The following is a 24309-nucleotide window of genomic DNA, read 5'->3' as shown; positions in this document are numbered from 1 at the left end:
GCAACCAGCCACACCACCGCATATATGACGACACAGCCATAAAAAAACAAAAACGAGACTCCATGAACAATAACAGAAGCGCGTTGAAATGAACTGTCCCAGGACGCACCCACCCTCCATGATATTTCATCACTCACCGGCTACCCCCCTGGGAATGGCCCATACTGCTTTTGCGTGTGTTGACAAATATTGCATTGGATTGGAACAGTGAACCCTGAGCCAAATCACCACCGCAAATGTGCCCAAATGTACATGTTACATCTAGATGACGCAGTATATCAACCACAGAGCTAATAATGAGAAACGTAGCTGAAATCATAAACAATGACCCATTAGCAAACTCTATAAAAATGCTACATGACGTTGAAAAAGAAGCCAATACAACAGCAGAGGCGGACGGCGTGGCACCAACTACAATTGCCGTAGTGCTAAAAAAGGACAAAGAACAGGATCCGAGACGATACAATGTTCCCATCGTTAATGAAGTGGCAATTGTGTTTCAAAGTGATGACGGCGAGCCTCCGTTTCACCGCGATATTGTCATGCATTTACGTCCTGATGGAAACAAGGCGCCTACAACGTGCTTCTGAAACACCATAACCACATGAGTCACAGCTCCAAAACGAAACCGCTTTAGTACAAATAATGTTTATTTAATTAAATGACATTTCCCAGGACACGCCCACCCTCCATAAGGTGATTGCCATTCTTGGATTTGCGATTCTTTCGAGAATCGCGGGCTTGCTGGTGGTTTTATAAATTGTTCTTTATTGCAATATGACTCCTGTTTCTCTAAATCTTTCACTTAATTTCACAGTAAAATTCCACCAGGCCTAATAAGCTCAGAAGCACTCGATGCTGAGGCAAACTTAGCCGTGAAGAAGAGGACATAATTATCAGATCTGGTTATTTTATGCATGTAATGTACATTTAATCACTCATCCAGGGAAAGCCAGGTAGAACAGAGAGTTTGAAAGAAAAGTCAAACTATTATGTCACTCTACTTGGCTTTGTGTTCTTGTAGTTGACACTTTGTGACTTGCTGGCGCACCATCTTGTGTAGCGAGTTGTATAATCAGGTTTAGGCTGCAGCCAATCTTTAGACAGGGATGCCACTAATGATAAGGCGGCCCCTATGTACTTATCCAAATAACAAAAAATTTAAAATAACGCCAGATACATTTTCCTATTCACAAAATGCCACCATGAAGTAACTGAGGACTATCGTTTTACAGACAATGTATGTTTACACATCACCCCATTGCGTCATATACATTCGGCCTGCACCATCTTCTCTCCTGCTGTATCTCCAGATAACCCTCAAATGTAAACAACTTTGGAAATGTTTCACATTAAGACAAACGAGTCAACAGCGGACAATGCAATTCATGAAATGGAAGAATTTTGTGGGGAGGTGCAGATTTAATATAATTTAACATTAGCAATTTACAAGTCAGGAGTCTCTTCACTTCTAATTAAGATAATTTGTACTTTTGACTACTTAACGTGTATCATTATTAGCAATATACAACAAGGAGGAGGAAATGCTTAAAAGAAAAGCAGAGTGCAACCTTCAGTATATTCAGTTACGTCATCTGTAAAGCACACAGAGGCTCTCAGTGTCCGACTTTATAAATGAGCGCCCACTGAGCTCTCAATGTGTCTGACACAACTGACCCAAACAAACCATACAGCATATGACCAGTGTGGTCGGTGAAAGGCTTTTTAGTGCAGACGTACAGGTAAGAGACGCAGCAGGCTGACCTGTGAGTGACGACAAATGTTCTTATTTCATAAAAACAGACCTGCTTAGCAGAGATAGACATTCATTTCAAAGGCCAAGACAGACAATTTAGCTGCCTTTTAACTCAAATTCCAATTTGCTCAGAGTTTGTATCTAATGTTGGGTAAATATTACAAAACATTAAGAAAGAATAAACCCGATATTTTTAAAGAAAAACTACAAGTTTCAGTGGCTTTGGTATATTAAATAAAATGGTACTGTTGTCAATATTATTGTTCACAATGTAGCACCATTGTTTTCTTTAATAAAAAGACCTGGCACCAGCCTACCGTGTTTTCAATGAGCACTCAGCATCGGTGCACCCTACTTAGTACCGAATTACGTCTATTTTTCAATTAAACAAAAGTGGAAATCACAAATCACAGTGGAGAGACCAACAGAATAACACGAGACGTGAGCTTATTTCAGAGCAGATTGATTTTTTTCCCTTAACATATTTCACACACTTCAGGTTTTGAATCTGATTTCTACCATGAGATCACACTCACACATATGTGTGTTAACTATGCCGATGGTGTCCTAAACACAAAACACACAAATGTGTGAGTACATTTCCAATGAGCAAATATTACAAAAACGAAACAGTCCTATACAATTCCTCAGAACCTGACAAAAGGTATTGGAACAATCTGGAACAGAAACCACAATAAAAAGAACATTTTAATGGCAGACTATGGGAATCACACAATTCTTGTACTTTTAGGTGCTCCTATTAAAGTCTGTATCACTGCCTGCATTATGATTATTACTATTATACATTTAGCCGACACCTTCATCCAAGGTAACTTCCAAGATCAGGTACGTTACACTCATTGACAGTGCATTTGTTAAACAGTTGGGCCCCAGGCATGTCACGTGACTCACTCAGGGTCACACAGCGAGGCAGTGTGGGGGAACCAAACCAGCAACCCTGTGGTCTGAAATTCAATGCTTTACCACCACACCAGCATTGCCCACCCTCATGGTGAAGGATTGCAGGCACAAAATAAAAGTCAAGTTGACCTTGGAAGGAAATCCCGAGTGATCGCATGACACTGCAGAAATCTCTCCAAGTGACAGAATCAAGTGGGGTGCAGTTGTTCTTTTCTTTTAACCCAGTTACAGCACACTTTTTAAAATGCTTAAGCAGCCTTATCCACTTCAGCTATGCAGTGTGTAACATTTGTCCTCTTGTGATGCCAGAAGTGCCATTGTACTCCCCAAGTTTACAAAGTGAATGCAAAGGTCTCTTACTTTAGGTAGCTTTCAATTTGGTTAAGAATTCGATCAATTTCCACATCCTTCTTCTCATACAGTTCTTTTCCCACCCACGGCAATGACGAAAGCACTGCATACACATACCAGTCCCGACGCACCTGGAAAACAGGGACAGAAAACAGTCAAAAAACACACAATCCGTCGCCTGCAAACTCCTTCAACTTAAAACTGAAAAAATGTTTGTAAGCAGCACTCCATACAGCTGACAAATTCTAATTTACCACCAATTACACTGCAATTCCCCAACCAAGCCCACGAGTTTTCAGCTGGTTTTTCCTGATGCTAAGAGAAGAATGAAAAGGTGATACTTATAGGACTTTGATCAAGACAAGGTAATCATGCATTTAGAAAGAACTGCCACTTTCTACAGTGCAAGGAATACACAATTCAAATTTAAAATCAACACTGATATCAATGTACTGCTTAGGTTTCAAAGAGCAGGAACCTCATGGAGACAACTTGCTTACACTTGGAAACGTGTGTCAGCCATTTCTTACGCAAAAGTTGGAATTTATAAAACAAATGTGGCCTGAAAATTGGCTTAACATTACATCAAGTTTCAGTGATCTGCAAGTCCCACACAAACGTTTTTTTGGTGTTTGAATTTTAGCAACTAGAGGTGAATGGGCAATGATGTGATGTTTCACTACACATTTATTTTATCCCAGTAAACAGACATGTTCTCCCCATACAGCTGTCTTGAATGTTGGTAATAACACCTCATTCACGTGCTTCACGTCAACTGCTTCTAGTGTGTGGCCTGTCTATTTTGTCTATAAAAAGGGTGTGCCGCGTACTGTATGCTGGTAATGGCAGCATTAGTTCATTTACAGAATATCACAAATGGCAGATTGACAACTGGCTTAAAGGCCGATTTACGCCATTGGAGTACGACAGACCCACTAGTCTCCCTCAAACTGCCCGGTGCTCGGACTCAAACACATCAGCAAGATGGTAGTGCAAGTGTTAACAAGCAGTAAAGCTGGCAGTGCCTCCTCTGTCACAAGTGGTTTAGTAGTAACCACTGCTTCTTGTAAAACCTGTGGCAACGAAAGGTGACAGCACAACAAACTTATCCCAGCATTTCCGTCAGAGGCAAGCAGCAGAATGGAAGAAGTGTGGAGATCTGGGAGAAGTGCAAGCTAGCAGCAGCCCTGAAACAGCAGCACCATTTTCTAGACCCCAACACCAATCTGCTTCAGTGGTGGGAGTGCCAGGAAGAAAGCAAGCAATCCAAAGCTCAGTAATCTGGCCAAGAAATCTCCGTCCCGCCTCCAAGTGGCCCATCAGAGAGGGTCTTCAGTGTGGGGGCAGTACTGCAGAATGCCACAGGCAGTAGACAGGCTTATATTTTATGCAAAAACAAATAAGGACATTAAAAGCACCGCATGCTTGGTTTTGTTCTGTGGTGTCTTTCTTCAGAAACATTTTTTTCAGGTGGCACTTTGTTAACTTGGGTTTATACTTCATTGATCACCATGTGGAAATTCACCTTTTGCATTCTACCCATGCTAACAGTTAGGAGCAGTGAGCAATTCCAGGTCTAAAGCCTCTTGCACTACAGGAACCATCAAATATGGTGTATAATGTTCTTAAATACTTTGTTTTTTATTGTTAGAATAAAAGCAGAACTTTCACAAATAATGTGCGTTTTTTGAAAAAAATCAAATACAATCATAAATTGGGTGTAGGCGAAGTAAAAGAAAACGGCAAAATTATACACATTGATTAGAAAATGAAAATTCAAAAAAGGTGTTTTAACAGCCTGTAGGAAATCAGGACATGAACCAGAAAATACAAACAACTCCAGTTCTCAAGTCCTTACACCGACTCCCAGTTACGTTTAGGGCCGATTAAAAAAAAAAAAAAAAAAAAAAAAAAAAAAAAACTTCTAAGTTAAAGGCTCTGTGAACTTATCTGAGCTTATCGTTACTTACTAACCAGAATGTATTCGGAGATTTCAAGGTCCCGGCCTATTCAAGATTCCAAGGATTAATAAAATAACAGTGGGAGGTCAAGCGCCGAAACTGTGGACTGAGATGCCTGCTAATGTAAGAGATGTCTCTCCATCTCCGCTTTTTAAATCAGGCTGAACACTCGTGGCTATAGCACACCCTGACTAGACCTGCTGATTAGCTGTGCAAACTGCATTTCTATGTCAATTGTACAGAAACAGAAGTATCAACATTTTTAAAACCTTTAATGCCCTTCCTCTACTCGATTTCTTGGTATCATGTTGTGGTACTTGCTGCCAGTGCTCTACTGCAAGGCTGCTGGAAGAGTCAACTTGGATAAAGTAGTATTGGAATCATTAGATGGAAAGATTCTTTCATCAGATTTGAGAGCCAGCACAAACTCCATTATAGAAAACCAAGGAGCAGATAGGCAGCCAGTTGGCAGAGGTCTCCAGAACTGTGACTATTATTTACAGTCTCTTGTACAATTTTAATACCCACCTGTCAACTGGGCAGAATTCATCGATTCATTAATGGACACACATTGTTGGTGTACGTTTATGTTTAATCAGTTCTACCTTGTTGTGAGCTTTAACAAATCTGCATTTATGGGCAAACCTGTTCTATATTTAGTAGTTTGCATAATGTGTACTCTAATATTAACTGACAATTCTACACAGTGCTCTGTGCCTGCACTCAGTGAAGACTGCTGTACAAACAGAAGTTGTATTGTAAGTGATGGGAGGCGACAGGGAGAGGCTAAGAGTGCATGCGCAAGTGCATAGCTAACTTGTCATTTACAAAAGAACGTTGCATGGCACACGGCATACATATGGTTTTATAAATCCACTTTTTTGTGTTTTTGCCTTTTTAGTATGGATGCTAAGTAAGGTTTTATACATGAGGCTTTGGGTATTAAGGTGGTGTATACAAAGAAGCCTACAACAGGTTTTTGATAAACCACGAGGTTATTTAAGGTGCGACTCAACACCAATCAGCCAAAGAATTATCTGGAGTTTTCTGGAGTCTCCATGAAGCTCCTTTTTTTCTATCACTTACCCCTGACATGAACACTGCCTGAATTATACAACACAGTAACAGACACACAGCAGGCACAAGGGCAGAAAGCTGCAGTAAGTAGCTAAACCCCATGCAAACCAGAACCACATTTATATTTATAAAAGTTACAGAGAACATTAACATTTTTAAGACCAACTGATATTTTCCACACAAGAGGAGAAAGACAAAAAAAAACAAAGATAATTCAAGCTAGCAAAAAAAAAAAAAAAAAAAAACAAATTAACTTTGAAAAGCCAATACCTGGGGTGCATCCTCCTCCTGGATGACACTAACAAAATTTTCAAACATTGCAACCATCGAAGGAGCAGCAATCACATGACAGTTCACCAAGTCAGACAGAAATCGAACCTGTAAAGATGGAGATTCAGAAACGTTAAGGGCCTTCTATGACTCATCTTCATATGCACTCAAAAAGAAAAGGGATGATGCACACATTTAACAGGCCAGTTTTTCATTGACTATCACAGCTCAGAAGGATTACTTGAACAAACTCGACTCAGCTGCGTTAGGGAAAAATTATCTAATGCAACAAAACAAAAACCAAACGCTAAAACCATGAGGCAGACACCCAGAGGATCTTTCATTAAAGATACGGTACATCTTGTTGTAGAATTGTATATTTCATAACTCTCAATTACAAAATATGCTAGCACTTACTTACAGGGCGCTGATAATATGGAAGACCAGCCTGTTCATAGGAATTTAACCAATCCATACAAAAATAAAAAGGGCAGTGTTATATCTTAAGACTGAGCAGACACCTCATGAATAAATAAGAGTGGCTCTGACCTTTTCAGTAAACAGCAGGCTTTGCATCCTGGTATTCTGGGACCATTGTCACCACCACATTTTGGAAAAAATAAGCTGCTTCATAAAGAAAAGGTTGTAGAAAATGCCAAAAACATACACATACCACATAGACAGCTTCATAAAATGAATTTGATTTTATTGTCTCCTTTAACTGCCGGACCATTGCTTCAACAAATTCTCCTCCGAAATTATAATTCCTGGCATTCAGGAGGCCAACCAGTGTTGTATAGACAGTTAGTTTCTCTGGAAGCAAGCGGGCCCTGAACCAAAGAAAAAAGTCCTATGTTAGAATGATCTTCTACGCCACAGAGTGGGCCCAAAAAAGGCACACAAGCAAAGAGAGCTTACACAGCACACAAGATCCTAAGAATTTTGTTTTTGTAGTTTGGTAGATCAGCCTCCAGAACTCCAGCCAAGCCTTCTAAATTACTTTCCAGTGATGAGGTACTCTGTGTGAGAGAGAGATAAAATTTAGAAACAAAACCAAAAATTTTTCAAAAATACACAGAGGATGTTTGGACATTAATTATTGACAAGGAAAAGCACAATTTGAATCAGTCATTAGGAGAACAACAGTATGCTAAACATCAATGAACTTTTCTTACTCAATGTGGTGTTCAGCACTTCTTCCATTAACAACAACTGCTGACTCTCTACTGCTAGTTTATTTCAGTCAAAGAAAAAATGATTTTATATCTGCATGTTTTGGTAGTCCCATGTACAATTAATAACTAAGTCACAAGCTAAACTCTGACATTCAGTCTGTTTCATGCCGTTAACTCATCAATATGTGAATGATGGTGCATTACCAGTGTTCTCACAGAATACTTGGGTCTCAATCCCATCCCAGGCACTGTCAGTGTGGATTGTGCACATTCACACTGTGACTGAAGTCTTTCCCAGAAATCAGACTGTGTTAAGTTACCTTTAAATCTATAATTCAGATCTAGGAGGAGTATGAAAGTGAATGTGTGGCCAATGTCTTGTCCAAGGTTGAATCCTGACTTGTACCCCATGTGACTTACTGTGACCCTGAACATGATGAGCTGGTAAGAATACAGACAGATGGAGATGTATACTGTAGTATATATATATACACACACACACACGAGAGAAAGACAGACAAAAAGTATATATTATACTCTGTGTGTATACAGAGTGTATATTACATACATACATACATACATACATACATACATACATACATACATACATACAGTGGAACCTCAGGTCACGAATGTCTCAAAACACGTACAAATCGGGTTACGACCAAAAAGTTTGTCAAACTTTTGCATCTGTTCACGACCACACACTCGGGTAATGAACATCCAGTTTCCCTTCCGGTTCGTACGTGCCGATGATTTCCGCACGTGTTCAGTCTTTCCCTGTGCAGTACATTGTTCTCGGTCAGACGTGCACCATGCAGAGGGACTCTCCCTCAAAACTGTAACCTCCTCTCCAGCCAGTACCTCCTCACTTCCTTCATGCCAGAACTCAACTCATGCAAGGTTAGTTTTCTTGGTTGTTTATGGTTAGTTTTTGTATAAATTAAGGATTTTTCAAATTTCCATTTTTTTCCCTGTGCTTAAAACTCATAAAAAAAGTGTTTACAGCGAGTGGTTCATAAGGCTGTAGCGTGAACTCTTGCAACGTTAGTTTTCTCTGTTCAAGGTTTTCTCAGTGTTATTCAATGCTTTTACATTTAGTTTATTATTACACTCTGCATTCTATGGTATAACTAGTTGATTACCCAGTGGCTTCGCTCACTGAGTGCAAGGGGAAAAAAATGAAATGTAGTCTATAAGTTATTAAACAGTAAAACATTAAGATTTATGAAGTAAAGATATATTGAGCACTACTGGAGTGGTTTGGGGTAAATTACATTTTAAAGGCGTTATAACACAACAGGTAAGTAGTACTAACAGCAAGTAAAATGTATTTGGATTATCTCTCGGTAGTAGATCCCTTGTGAAAGGCGCTACACGACCGCTGTGGTATAGAAATTACATTATCTATGTGATTGTCTTAATTTCTGCCTGACAACCTTGCACTACGTGCCTGTGATTTACTTCTTAAAATAATTCATCACAAAAGGAACCTTGAATGTGGTGGGGTTTTAGTGACCTGAATTCACCTTAAGGGACAGTAAGTAGTAGTGCAGGGTAATTTACAAACAGAGTCCTGCTTTGATGGCGCCGATTACACTCACTCACAAAGATTTCCACTCTCCCAGGAGCCGACGGGGCACTTGAAGTGTCACAAACAGTGCAAGAAGAGAGGACACTGCCTGAAACTGCGAAGCTCTCGACACAGTGAAGCAGCCCGACATTCCGCACCTCCCAGCACCCACTTTGTTCTCACGCACATTGTTTACAGCTCGCCGCAGTTAAAAAGTACAAAGATGCAAAGCGGTTTTCCTCATCTCTTCTACTATCAAGTACTGCCAACTAAAAAAAGTTACAATGTGGCAGTTTCCGCGACAGTCATGTGGACGAATAAATAAAACTTCTTTGTCAGAACACGCCTTGCGACGGACAGCTCAGCGCTGTAGTCCAGAGAGGAGGGCTGGGAGAGGGCGACACGGGGCGCACTTCTATGGGATAGATCAGCATGTTTGTGTTTACTTCTTTTCAATATCAGTAAAATAACTCTCACACAAATAACAATTCACAAAGACGATGTGAAAATGGCGTCCACAAACGAACTGATTAGTTCCTGTATTATAATATGTTCTGTGGTCATATGTAATTTCCATATAGCGTGGTCATACCTAATTTCCGTTTCAAATGCAAAAAGAATTTTATATATATACATTAACTATCTGTGTGCTTAAAAATCATATATATATTTACATACAGTTTGAACAGTCCGGAACGGATTAATTGCATTTACATACAATCCTATGGGGGAAATTACTTCGGGTCACGACCAAATCGGGTTGCAACCAGAGTTTTGGAACAAATTACGGTCGTGACCCGAGGTTCCACTGTACATACATACACGGTCTGTCCAGAAAAAGTCCAGCCACTGTTAATATATAGAGGACAGTTTGCATGGCATCGATGTAACCTGGCAACCAAGGAGAACGGACTGGATGGTGCATGAATGAACAATGACGACTTCACTGGACTAGTCAGTGGGGCTGCTAGACCCTGTTGAGTGAGCACATGTACTGTGTGGCCATCGCATTCAAAATGACTGAGTAAGAAGAACAATGAATCTGCATCAAATTTTGCATTAAGTTTGAACATTCATCTGCAGAAAACTATTTGGATGATTCAGAAGGTTTTTGGGGACAAAGCATTGAGTGCAGTGCAAATGAAAGTATAGCACAAACCCTTCAAACTCAGCCCTACAGCTCAGATATGGCACCCTGCGACTTCTGGCTTTTCCCAAAATAAAAATCACCTTTGAAAGGTAAGAGATTTCAGATTGTTGATGAGATTCAGAAAAATACGATGAGGCAGCTGATGGCGACTCCAACAAAAGACTTGGTTTGAATAATGAGACGCTGGGAGAACTGTGTGAGGTCCTAAGGTGCCTACTTTGAAGGGGACTGAGGTGTCATTCTCCTATGTATTATATTTGTATCTTCTTCAATAAATGCTTCATTTTTTCATATTACATGGCTGGACGCTTTCCAGACAAACCTCTTTTTTAAATATATACACACACACAAACAAACAAACAAACAAACAAAGAACTAGACTATTCATTTCATGTTTCTAACTGCTAAATGTGGAACACACAGCAACAGGACTATGATAATTTGACAAAATTGTAACTAAACTCATTCATTGCTTCCACAGATAAATCTTACACCAAGTCTCACATTTGCTGTTGGCTGGACTGCTATTCCACTGGACTGTCGTGTGAAATTAGTGCAATTTAAAGCAAAGCTCCCATGACATATTATTCATTGTCAGACTGCTGCAGTCTCTATGCTTCAGAGTCAAGAGTTGCAATTGAACAGCCAATAACTGGCTGATTTCATTTTATGATTAATAAAGATCTGTATGAACTTAACAGCTGATGCCAGTACAGTCATCCATCACCTATCGTGGGTGTTAAGTTCCAGAGCCCCCCGCGATAGGTGAAAATCCGCGAAGTAGCGACCTATATTTATTATTTATACATATTTTAAGGCTTTATAAACCCTTCCCACACTCTTATAAACCTTTGTCACTCTCTTGTTAACCTTCCCCACACTCTTATAAACACTTCCTATGCTCTTAAACACTTTCTACATTCGTGAACACCGCAGACCAACACTGCACACTGCACGCAGCGATCAGACGTCGATGTGTCTGCACTCGCTTTGTGAAGGGGGGCAGCTGAACTCACGCTGAGCAGAAATGGACTTTGTGCTGCTTCTGCCAAAATGCCTGCTTGTCGCTCTGCACGTTCGGAAGGAGGAGGAGGAGGAGTGGGGGTGTGTGAGGGCTGAACGCACGTTAGCTCAAACCCAGCTCCCTGGAGGCGAAGTACGCTCCTGCCACTTCGCATTGTCAAGGGAGTGGGGAGCTGAATGAACGCTAAGGAGAAGTGGACTTTGTGCTGCTTGTCGCTCTGCGTGTCAATAATTTAAAAGTCTGTACAGCACCTATTTTCCTGTCTCACTGTCTTGTGTGAAGTTAAAATGTTTTATAATAGTGAGATGTTACTCATATCCTTAGCCCGACATCCACATATCATATGTGTTAACAAAGTGTGTTTTATAAGTTTACATGTGTTTAAAGCATGTGGGATGGGTATTTTAAGGCTTAAACTATAAAAATGTTTATTTATATGGTCTTTCTATATCGCGAATTTTCTCCTGTTGCTGATGGGTATGGAACATAACTTCCGCGATAGGCGGGCAATCACTTGTATTTAAAAACCCACAAAGTCGTGAATCCGTGAAAAGTGAACCGCAAAGTAGCGAGGGATTACTGTAGTACACATTTTGCTTTGCCTGCTCTACTATTCCTTAGAATTGTCTTGTGGTCTACCTCTAAACTGCAGTACAACTCCTAAAAGTTCAGTTACGATTGTACCTATATGTACATTCCTCTTCTTAACAAGAACCCAAAAAACAAACAAACAAAAAACATAAACAAAGATTACAGGAACAGGCAGACATGGCATTAAACCAATTTGAGTTCCCGTACCAATTAAATTAAACCAATATATGTGACCAAGTGCAGCTGGCTTTACACTTCTAGTAATGACCCCCAACTACAAGATCATGCTACAGTAGATGAGCTTCATCTAAGCAGAGTGGTCCTGCAAGTTTCAAGCCCATATTAAAAGGTGTGTAATACACTAAGGGCTACCAAAAAGTTCAACAAAAATTCAAAGCATCATATAGGCACTTGGTGCAGTTAGCAAAGGACAAAGAATGGCGTACCCTAACCATTTACTACAGACAAATATTTTGCTTTGCATTATAATACTGTGCCAAAAAAAAAAAAAAAGTACATTTAATTTCACTTTATCGAAATAAACAGCTGTCCAGAATTCGTAATTCCTATCAGAAGAATACCTTTTCTCCAACTCTGCAGATAAGGGACTCCAATCGATCTTCAATTTCAATGGATTCTGATGCCCTTCGTTTTTTGTGAGGCTGACCTCCTGAGATCAAAAGAGAGGAAAGAAAAGAGGAGTTCAGTGAATGATTCAGATGTTAAACATCACAATCTTTTGCTAGAATCTGAAATACTAATTTATAGACCATCCTTAATGGGATATCCCATCCAAAAATTACTTTGTGCATCGGTTACTAACCCCAAGTTGTTGTAGTGATGCCTAAGAAAACTTTCAATCTAATATTTTCATGGATATTGGAGATTCCTGGCACAACCTGAAGATAAATGACATTTACTGCGTCACTGTGGTCTGCGTGTTTAGAGCGCATATATAAACAGCTTGCTTATGAAGTCTTGTTTTTACACACCATATATTTTATCTGTACTTTGACTATCCCTACATTACACTACTTGCTTTGCTTTTTAATTATGTTCCGATTGCCTTTTGTTTTCACTCTTCTGCTATATGAATCTGTAAGGAAGCATTTGCTGGCCTCTGGCAGGAGTAACAACAAGGTGGTCCTCTATCATCTGAGATTTTTCAGAATGGGGCAGTGAAGCTCCTAGTTAGATCAGTTTATTGAAACAATATCTTTGGCAATTCTAACAGGTTACCACCCTGTGGCATTTGAGAAGCTGGAACAAGTGGAAGTCCTTTATTCCGGTCTTCAGTAACTTTCCAGACTATTCGGTATTCTCTAACCACACAAGGGGCATCATTTACAAAGACCGCATACGCACAAAGAGTCTCGAGACGTGCGTACACAACTTCCCACACAAACATCAGGACTTCTTAGAAGAACACCAGATGGGAGAACGTACATACGTATATACACAGCAGCTCTGACCCATACATACACAACATTTCAGAGAAACTGGAAAATGGCGACACCCTCGATCAAGCAGAGAAATTTAACCAAATGAGCTAATGATGGCTCACATGCATAGTAATTCATAATCACTGAGCTGTTATTAAAATGTGCATTGGCATGATAAACATTTTACACTTCAAAAATGATAACTATGATGTACCAACATTATTTTAGTTCTACTTCAAAAGAGCCAATGCTGCATATTAGAACTAAAGAACGTTTATGGTTTGTCATCAGCTACCTGTTGTCACTTATCAGAGAACAGCCCAGCAGGTCAGGAATATCTCAGCCATGCTTCACTGAAAGCCATTAACTGACTCATGAGGCGCTACATTCAGTTTTTGTATGGTGTGGGTGCACAAACATAAAAAGTCAATTTGCAGCAGTGTCTGGTTGTCCTAACATAATCTGAGCACTTCACTGAAATCATACCGCAATAAGAGCATCTCGTGAGAATGAAGCTGCCTTTGTTAACCATGAGCAGATTCATTACATACAAGTCATCTGTGATACCAAGAGAAGATCGACAGATGGCATGGTTTAGTGGCCTGTGTCAACCCATGATTCATTTATTTTGAGGCAAACTGGCCACCACAGACATGATGATGCTGTATGTGGTGGCTGGCTTGTTGGTAAGGTTAACTGGCAGAACCCTCAGTTTTTCATATGCTCCGTATTATTCATGTTAGCAGCAATCATAGTGCTGGGCGGTATACCGGTTCATACCGAAAACCGTTTATTTTTTTTATGATATGGATTTTTCTTATACCGCAACACCGGTTTAAAATTGCCTAAACGACGTTCGGAATGTGGCGCAGCGGGAAACTGTTCAAGTGGGGACCTTTTTCACTGCTACACCGCTAAACACAGATTTGTTGCACGGGGGGGTCTTTTTCACTGCTACACCACTAAATAGGTAGTGGTAGTGTAGGTATTACACGGTGAAAATGGACAGAGAACATTCCGAAACTGAAGCTGACAATAAAGTTGAACATGATGACACAGAAGAACTTTTGCCAAAAAAAAGGAGTCATGTCCGTTGCCTGGAAATACTTAGGTTTTAAAAGGTCGGATGTGGACCATTATGTTCAAATGTGTAAATACTGTTTCTATACTACAGTAATCCCTCCTCCATCGCGGGGGTTGCGTTCCAGAGCCACCCGCGAAATAAGAAAATCCGCGAAGTAGAAACCATATGTTTATATGGTTATTTTTATATTGTCATGCTTGGGTCACAGATTTGCGCAGAAACACAGGAGGTTGTAAAGAGACAGGAACGTTATTCAAACACTGCAAACAAACATTTGTCTCTTTTTCAAAAGTTTAAACTGTGCTCCATGACAAGACAGAGATGACAGTTCTGTCTCACAATTAAAAGAATGCAAACATATCTCTTCAAAGGAGTGCGCATCAGGAGCACTGAATGTCAGAAAGTGAGAGAAAACCAAACAAATCAATAGGGCTGTTTGGCTTTTAAGTATGTGAAGCACCACCGGTACAAAGCTGTTGAAGGCGTCAGCTCACACCCCCTCCGTCAGGAGCAGGGAGGGGGAGAGAGAGAGAGAGAGAGAGAGAGAGAGAGAGAGAGAGAAACAAACAGTGAAAAATCAATACGTGCCCTTTGAGCTTTTAAATATGCGAAGCACCGTGCAGCATGTCGCTTCAGGAAGCAGCTGCACACAGAAGGCAGCAACGTGAAGATAATCTTTCAGCATTTTCAGACGAGCGTCCGTAGCGTCTAGGTGTGCAAACAGCCCCCCTGCTCACACCCCCTACGTCAGGATCAGAGAAAGTCAGCGTGAGAGAGAGAGAGAGAGAGAGAGAGAGAGAGAGAGAGAGAGAGAGAGAGAGAGAGAGAGAGAGAGAGAGAGAGAGAGAGAGAGAGACAAAAGTAAGTTGGGTAGCTTCTCAGCCATCTGCCAATAGCGTCCCTTGTATGAAATCAACTGGGCAAACCAACTGAGGAAGCATGTACCAGAAATTAAAAGACCCATTGTCCTCAGAAATCCGCGAACCAGCAAAAAATCCGCGATATATATTTAAATATGCTTACATATAAAATCCGCGATAGAGTGAAGCCGTGAAAGGCGAAGCACGATATAGCGAGGGATCACTGTACTGGATAATACTGCAAGCCAAGTTGTACTTGTTTTATTTGTTTTCAATACAGTAATGTACCTGGGTACTGTTTAATAGTGTGACAACATGTTGACTTTATTCTCGATATTTCCACTTTAATCTTGACGCTTATGACAAGAAAAAAGTTGACATGTTGACTTTATTCTCGTAATTTGTCATTAAAGTAGAACATCGTAAACTAAACTTCATCGTAAAATGAATATTTAATTTACTAGATTTTCTCAAACCCCGTCATAAGTTATATAGCACATTAAATGCTTTGTGTTAAGTGTTCCCCGAGTTTCTTAAACTGCCTTCCTCTTGCACGAAGAGGAGGTGCCGGCAGCGATCGCCGCACAGAATACATTCACTTCATGATATTCCTGCTCTCTGAACATTTAGAATGCTAAGATAAATACTTGATATAATTTTCATAGTGAAATGCATTAAAGCATGTATTAATCATGTGGGGGCACGGCGGCATGGAGGTTGCACTGCTGCCTTGCAGCAAGGGTGTCTCGGGTGTACCCTGACTTGCATTTGCATGTTTTTCTGGTGGGTTTACTCGGCATGCTTCAGTTTCCTTTCAAAGTCATGTAGGATGTGGGGTTTTGTTTTGCTATATTGACCCAGCTAGTGTATGTTTTGCTTGTATTCATCCTGCGATGTGCTGGCGACTCGTTCAGGGATGGGCACAACGCTGAATGGATGGCATAATTAAACATGTATAACAAAGACATTTCTGAAGTTCTGAACACTCCGTGGGCTAAGTTTATAACTAGTTTCAATTTCACAAAGACGTTTATCATGTGTTGATTGGTTATGTTGAGAAAGAAAAAGGAAGGATAGGAACTGGGGTTTTGGTACATCAGATAGAGACAGCATGCATGCAATAAAGAAAGCCCACTCAGAAGAATATGCATTGAATTCTGTGTTCGTGTCTCCGACCACCAGATCACAAACCCAACATTTACACAATATTTAAGTTAAACCTGTGCGATACCCATTCATACATCCATTTTTTTGGAGCCTCGTCACACCTGCCATAAAATTCTCTACACTGAACATACACCTGGGGATCCCTTACTGGGAGGGAGCAGCACTACCGCCTCACTACCGTACATGTTTAATACCTGCTTTAATGGATTTCATCATGAAAATGATATCAAGTATTTATCTTAGTATTCTAAATTTTCAGAAAACAGGAATATCATGAAGTAAATGGATTCTGTACGGTGATCGCCGTCTCCTCTTAGTGCGGAGGAAGTCAGTTTAAGAAGTGTAGTGATTAACAACTGGGTCGGGGAACACTTAACACAAAGCATTTAATGTGCTGCATTAATTTATGCCGGGGTTTGACAAAATCTAGTAAATTAAACGTTGATTTTAGGAAGAAGTTTACTTTACGACATTCTACTTTAATTATGAAGTAAACTATGAGAATAAAGTGGAAATGTTGATTTTATTCTCGACATATAGTTTGTTTTTTTCTTCCGTGTCCGTTTTTTTCTTTTCTTCACTGTGGCCCTAATACGATTCCGTAGGGCTATACCACAAATAGCATTAAAAATGCAAGTTGCAGTTTTATTATTTGTGCATATAGCTTAGCTTGAAGCAAGGTCCATATTAATGCAGTTTGCCTAAATGATAGTTCAGTTGGTAAAGATGTCATCACCAAGTTGCACTTGTTTTATTTTAATTTGGTGAATACTGTGTAATGTACCTGGGCTTGAAGCCTTGAAGTAATAGTATTATTACTGATAGTTGCACTATTATTTATTTTATTGTTATTATTAGTTTAAATATTATGCAGTTTAATGATAAAGTTATTTAAAAAATCACTTTAACGTGTCAGTGGACAGAGATTGTTAATGTTAACAAAGTGTAGTTGGTTTACAAAAAATATTTACTATTTATTCCTTTTCTAAGACATGTTCAGTGCAAAACAACTTTTGACAAGCACTTCTGGATATTTTACTAAGTCTAAATGCCTCTTTGGATGGTTGAAAATATGTTGTCAAAATTATAGTTTAAGTTTTTGCAAAATTTGTTCAATAAAAAGGTTCTATATTTTGACTGCATCTGTCATGCAATGTGATTCCTTCTCTTCATTAGTGCCACCCCCTTGAAAACTATCACTTTATGGGGACATGCAAACCTGTATTAATACTTGTGTGCACATTAAAATGTTTTGGTTTTTTTTGTACAATGTACAATACTCTTGACAGTGGAATAGGTTATGCTTAGCCAGTAATTGCAGTGGAAAATGTGGTTAACATCCACACATGCATGGGGAAAAAAATACCGTCGAATACCGTGAAACCGGGATAATTTAGAAAAATACCGTGATATAGAATTTTGGTCATACCGCCCACCCCTAAGCAATCATGTCATGTATTACATGTGCCAGGGTAATGGCGGCTACCCGCTCAGATGCCAATGCTTTACGCCTTGCCCCGACTCCCAAAACACAGAGAAGAGACACTATAATGCCCTCGCGCCCCAGTTGTGGAGCGCTGCCAGACACTTGAATGCAGGGGCCTGTGTCTGGATGAATCAGGTGGGAGGCTCCTCTACCAGCCAATGAAGTTCTGCAGCATTGTCACTGCATATGCATGAAGTTGATTAGCATTCTCCATATATGGATGTTTTAGGGCAGCATTACAGGTGCACTCACACTGGCACATTTACAAGGTGATTGTGATTTGTGTAAAAATGTACATATGCCAAATTTTATAAATCTGTTTTTGACATACTCATATTTTCACAGTTTTATAAACGAAGCCCCTGAAGAAGCCAAACCATCATATGCCGAAAGAGCCTCAGCTGAGTGAGAGTGTGAGCGTCCCAACCGCTCCATGAACATTCACTCTGCCTTTGTTTAAATGAAGTTCACCATGCATTATTTTAGTAGTTGCTCTGCCAGCTTTGTCACCATTGTGGCTTTGAGAAGAGAAGAGAAACTAACTTTCCACATTGCGATTTCCTCCATTTGGCCCTGGTCTCCTTATTGAAATGACTTGCATCACATAATCCTAATGTCGGACGTCATGTTATATTCAGTACGTACAACATCCCAAACACTCACTTTAGCAAAAGTATTGTTAAGGCGCTCTTCCAGAAAACCTGTGCAGGGGATCAAGCTTTTGAAATGCAGACGTGCGACTTCCTGAATTCCGGGGTCATTAAGCCACAATTGCAGTATCTCCAGGTTTTAAAAACTGCACTGCTAAACTGACCTCCAACGTATTGACACACAACTTTAGAAAAGTACAAACATGGGGCATACGGTCCACCTGATGAGGCTCTCTCTTGCTGCTCTTTCACTTTTAATCTCTAAGTGTGCACCCCTCTCAGATCTCATCTACATTATCAAGGATTCATTTTAAAACTTTTTTTTATTGGTTTTGGACTGCCACTCTCACTAAAACCTCGTTTTTTGACCACTGCAAAGGTAGCATTTTGAAAATAACGTCCAAACTGTATAAAGTTGAAAATGCGTGGTCATGCATTGCTGTGTAGATGGTGAAGAGAGAGCTTTTACAAAATACAGATGTACAGTTGTCAAGTGCTGAGGCTCTGACTGCCGTTTATTCTGAGAATTCCCTTTGAGACCTCATCTTTACTGCAGGGGTACTCAATTTCTAATTTCTTTGTATCAACCAATTGGTTCTTAGCCCTGAAACACATGAATATGGTGTTGTGTATTTATTTTGGCAGGACTCCCAGTCCGTATCTTCCAAGGCTTTGACAAGTCTTACCTATCTGTAACCTTTAAAAGCACACGGATAACCAAACAAAAAGCCCATTTTGATTTTACCTCATTCTTCTGGCACTCTGATGCATTTCAGGTTTGCTCCATAGTGTGCTTGACTGATAAACAGTAATTGACCAAATAGACAAAAATGTATACTTTTTGGTGTTTTCATATGCACAAACATTTATAAATTGATCTGACGATGCTGACGTAGACACAACACTTGTATACTGAAAATGTCAATTTCAAATCTGTCCATCTTAAATAACCATTTCAACCACTAGCCATATTACTAGGACTGCATTTTTACTTTTTCATATAATACTGAAAAAGTAATTGTGAAAAAAATCGTATCTCGAGATTTTGATGAATCTCCATGTTTCGTGTAATCCTGAACACGTTTTGCAATTACGTCTCTGTGTGTGTTTGTGTGTGTGTGGAAACACGATAGCTTGAGAAAGCTTTGAGCCAGATAAATCAAATTTGGCATACGTGTGTCATATCACAATGTTACTTTTCTAACAACTTTTGGGCAACATACAGTGCATCCAAAAAGTATTCACAGCGCATCACTTTTTCCACATTTTGTTATGTTACAGCCTTATTCCAAAATGGATTAAAATTCATTTTTTTTCCTCAGAATTCTACACACAACACCCCATAATGACAACATGAAAAAAGTTTGATAGTGCTGATTCCTGAGAAGATATCATTTCTTGTTATCCGATCAAGGTGAAATTCTTTGCGTTTCTTACCATAACTAACAATGATGTATAATTTTAATTATTTTTCTCTTCTTATAATGCAATTTCACATGAAAAACCACTGTACAAAATTTCAATTAATTGGTTATTTAATCTATATACCAGTTTATCAGAAAACAATTTTAAATGTGTTCAGGTTAAGTACCACATCTGGTTGACGTAAAGTGCATCTCGAAAGTATTCCCAGCGCATCACTTTTTCCACATTTTGTTATGTTACAGCCTTATTCCAAAATGGATTAAAATTCATTTTTTTCCTCAGAATTCTACACAAATATCCTAGGCCCTAAAAGTGAAGTTCAGCATAGGACATCATGGAGGATCTGGACTCCTACCTGATGAATGGAACTGCAAAATAAGGTTGAGTTGTGCTAGTGTGCTGTTTCATTAACAGGAATGTAAAGTGCCATCTTATTATTGTTTGTTTGGTTGTAGCTATTGCTATTTACAGAAAAAAAAATCCATAAAGGAAAAATAAAACTGAAAATAGGGCCCTACAAATGGCATCACAAAAGCAGAAAAAAAATGAATTAGTTGCATACATGTTTACACTCCTGCGGTGGGCGGGCACCCTGCCTGGGGTTTGTTTCCTGCCTTGCACCCTGTGTTGGCTGGGATTGGCTCCAGCAGACCCCCGTGACCCTGTGTTAGGATATAGCGGGTTGGATAATGGATGGATGTTTACGCATTGATTTTCATATAAACAGTCCTGTCTAAGTCTTTCATTCTATTAAATCATTTTGGGAATATATATTCATCTTATTTTGTAACAGTTTATCAACTATGGTGCACGTATTATTTTCAACTGTTATTTAATTGATCGACAATGCAAGGAAATTACACGGTACAAACACAAAATAACACCATTAATTTTTCCACTTACGGAACACTGCAAAAAAGTTAGGTCTCTTATAACATTGCAAGATGCTTAGGAAATCATTTCATTTTCTAGTCAACTACATTACTGCAACGCACTTATAACTGGACTACCCAACAAAGACGTCAATCGGCTGCAGCGAGTTCAGAACGCAGCAGTAAGAATCTTAACAAGAAAAGGAAATCTGAGCAGGCCACCGGTTTTAGTGTTGTTACAATGGTGTCCTTTAAAATACTAACAACAGTATATAAAGCTTTAAATAATCTGTTCCTTGCTATATTTTGGAGTGCCTGCCCTCCTACACTCCAAGCTCTAACTTTACATCTTCTAGTGGTGCTCTGCTCATTATTACAACAGCCAAACGTTAAAGAAAAGTTGAGGCGACTTTTTGATGTTATGTACCAAAAATCTCTAATACTTTACCAATAGAGATACACCAGGCTAGCACTATAGAGCATAAAAAAAAACTCAAATCCTAAAAATCCACTTTTGCAATTGCCTTCTTGGTAGTTATATTTTAGTTCTATTCCTAACAGACTGGCACAGATTTATCCAATTCTTCATGGATGTGCAATCATTACTTAAGTCTACTTGTCTTTGGATTTTTTTTTTTTTGTTGCCTGTGCTGGTGTTTTTGCTCCCCCACCACCTGATTAAAGCACCGAGCAGCCATCTGTGATGTGTGAGTGAAAGCAAATACACCGACTATCCACAAGACTCGCTGCATCAAATCCAAACATGCAAACCCTAAAAAACAATAAGGAACGACTTAAGTACATTTCCATTAAGCAGAATGCCCAACACTGCTGGCAGGTCTTTTGGTCTTGAACCCCTACAATTTTTTTTCTAACTACCATCGCACCCCTGGAGTTTGTGTTTTTCAGTCCTCTGTGGCCATCTGATCTTATCGTCATATCCTAAGAACTCTACTTTTCTACTAGTTACATATCTACGTCAGGGAAGAGGATAATGATTATTAATTATTTTTCATTTTTTCTTTTCCGGTAACTCTTCATTTGAAATCTTAAAGCACTTTGAGCTATGTCCACTTTATGAAAATGTGCAATTGAAATAAACACTGCTGTTATTACAGTTCTGTTCAAAAGCACAGTCTCAATTCAATGCACTTCACAGTTGTGCACTTGAGGGTTTTCTGGAAATGGCTTATTTATCAATACCTTAGCAAAAACACACGTTTGGGACATCGGGAGCATCTTCATTGATTATGGAATTTTAGAGGAGAATTTTTCCTCTTGGACATTTACAGTTTGTTTGCTGCTGTTCAATGTGTGTTCAGGAACGTTGTGATCTTTGCTCTTGTTCATCACTACAAATAATGCAGCATAACAAATAAAAAAAGTAATCCTTTTTGGTCAGAGTATGCCTTTATTCCCAATTTACTAGACCTGGCATACAACTTTGACCAATCTTATGACAACTTTTGAGTTTTGAAATGAGGAATGGCTGTAATTGAGCAGCGCATGCCAGACACACCAAAAACATTAAGCCCTGCACGCTCCAATGTAGAAAAGCGAGGTGTACAAAACCTCCTGAAATCTTGAACTACTAAAGAATTAGGACCCCCCGGGGGTTTACTTACTACCTGGAGTTTCTGTTTTCCCCTTCCCCATTTGCACTTGGCCATAGGTGCCATTAAAATGTAAAGGACTGACTCCATCTCGCTGCCACTTATAAGATAAACAGGTGGTGGTCTTAGCAACGTCTCGGTTACCGTATTCACTTTATCTTTAAATATGTACATTTGGCATTCAATGTACAAAATGTGCAATACAGATAAAAGAACAATGATGGTGAGTTAAGTAAGATCACTTCGGACACTGCCAGGATTCAAACCCCGCAACCTCTGCGTTACCAGCCCAGAGAGCCACCACTCCACTCCGCTTATTATTACTATGTAGATGAACATTAAGGCGCCATCAGGTGCTAATTAACGCAGAAATAATGGCGTTACTGAACCTTTTCTCGCCACCGATGTTCAACAGACAACTTCAGCTGTAAATTTAAGGCCGTGTACTGCAGCACTGAGCAGTCTGATGGAGCACCCCGGGTCTTCACCTGTGCTAACGCATGTCCCAACTTTGTGCAGAATAAGGGGCACTCACTGGGACACCCAAAGAATCCCCAGTTTGTGCGCTTCCTTTGTCTCCGTAAGTAACGGCGCCGACCAGCTCAATCCCCACCGTGAACTTCTTGAACGCGATCGAAACACTTCACCAGAACGTCCCGATTGCAAACAATCCCCTAACAATAGTGAACACCTGGGATCGGTTATGCGGGTTGTGGACAGACTGCTCAAAGAATCCATGAAGTTCCGTATACCAAGAGGACATACCGGTAAATGGCGTAGAAAACCTAAAACAACGACGGTCTGCTCGAGGATGAGTACCAGCTGCTCCCAATGTCCGGGGGCCATACATCCGATTTTTTTTCCTGCTTTAAACCCAGTGCTTTGACCATCTCTGATGTAATCGACTCTCCGTCTCGTCCAAGCCGCCTCAGAAAGGAGCTATACAGTCGTCAGCAGTCTGCACGTCGACCTGCTGCTCCACATGCCTAGCCGCGTCTCGTGCCGGTGCACGCCGCACACAACCCAAATGAATGGGCCCGGGATTCGGGAACCTCCCCTCCCAAGTCTGCGCAGCCCTCGGTCCCCTCAGTCGCCGGCGCGGCTCACCGCGTGTTAGAGCGACAGAAGGCGGGAGTCGCGTGCGGATCCTCCGCGGTTCACCTCACAAGAGGAGCGCCACTGAAGCGCTGCGCCTCCCCACTTGCATTGTGCACCCCGCGCGACGACGAGCCCGAACCTTTCCCCCAGCAAATCCTTTCCAGGCAGCGGAGACCACCGTGGAACCTTTTCTCCTTCGGAAAGCCGCACGCAGCGCAAGGTGAGCTGACTGACGCGAAGGTAGAAACCGCCAAGCATGCATTAGATGGAGCACACGTACCGTCATTCTCGTCGCTGTGCCTCCGCCGGGACATTTTCAGCTTCTTGCAGCCGCTCAACAACACACGGAACTCCGCAGCGAAAGGCGCCTTTTCTCTTGCACTTCACTCGCTCCTCTTCGGAGGCAGCTCAGCGCGCACTCCCACAAACGCCGCAATATGGCGGTGGGATTGAAAGCAAAGCCTTCCGGGTCAAGCGGCGGTCTGCCGAGAGTCTCTTCCGGGGCTCGGAGCGCCGCACACGGGTCGCGCCATTTTTCAAATCCTTTTTTTTAATTACCAAATGAAACACAATACAATACAAAACTCTCGTAGAGGATATAAACTCAACATTCAAAAAAGTATAAACAACATTCACAGTACTTGATACATTTCACAGTATAGAAAATAGTGCAAGATAACAAATAGGGAGCGCAGGCCAAAAGACACAGGAGGCATAAATCAAAACTGTAATAAATGAGACATGTTATCATAAATCCTTCTTA

General features: G+C 40.3%; 1 protein-coding gene across 1 annotated transcript in view; it reads right to left on the bottom strand.

The window, feature by feature from the left end:
• The window catches only part of LOC114655023 (nuclear cap-binding protein subunit 1), a 52161-nt gene extending 28150 nt beyond the window's left edge, over positions 1-24011 (bottom strand). The window contains 6 exon segments of the mRNA XM_028805926.2: positions 3038-3159; positions 6337-6444; positions 7010-7166; positions 7255-7355; positions 12431-12519; positions 23827-24011. Coding sequence (XP_028661759.1) covers positions 3038-3159; positions 6337-6444; positions 7010-7166; positions 7255-7355; positions 12431-12519; positions 23827-23860 — 611 coding nt within the window. The 5' untranslated portion in view covers positions 23861-24011.
• Positions 24012-24309: the final 298 nt, after the last annotated feature.

The sequence above is a fragment of the Erpetoichthys calabaricus genome, chromosome 7 (genome assembly GCF_900747795.2).
Source record: "Erpetoichthys calabaricus chromosome 7, fErpCal1.3, whole genome shotgun sequence".
Lineage (NCBI taxonomy): Eukaryota > Metazoa > Chordata > Cladistia > Polypteriformes > Polypteridae > Erpetoichthys > Erpetoichthys calabaricus.
This window is presented reverse-complemented; position numbering and strand designations above follow the sequence as displayed.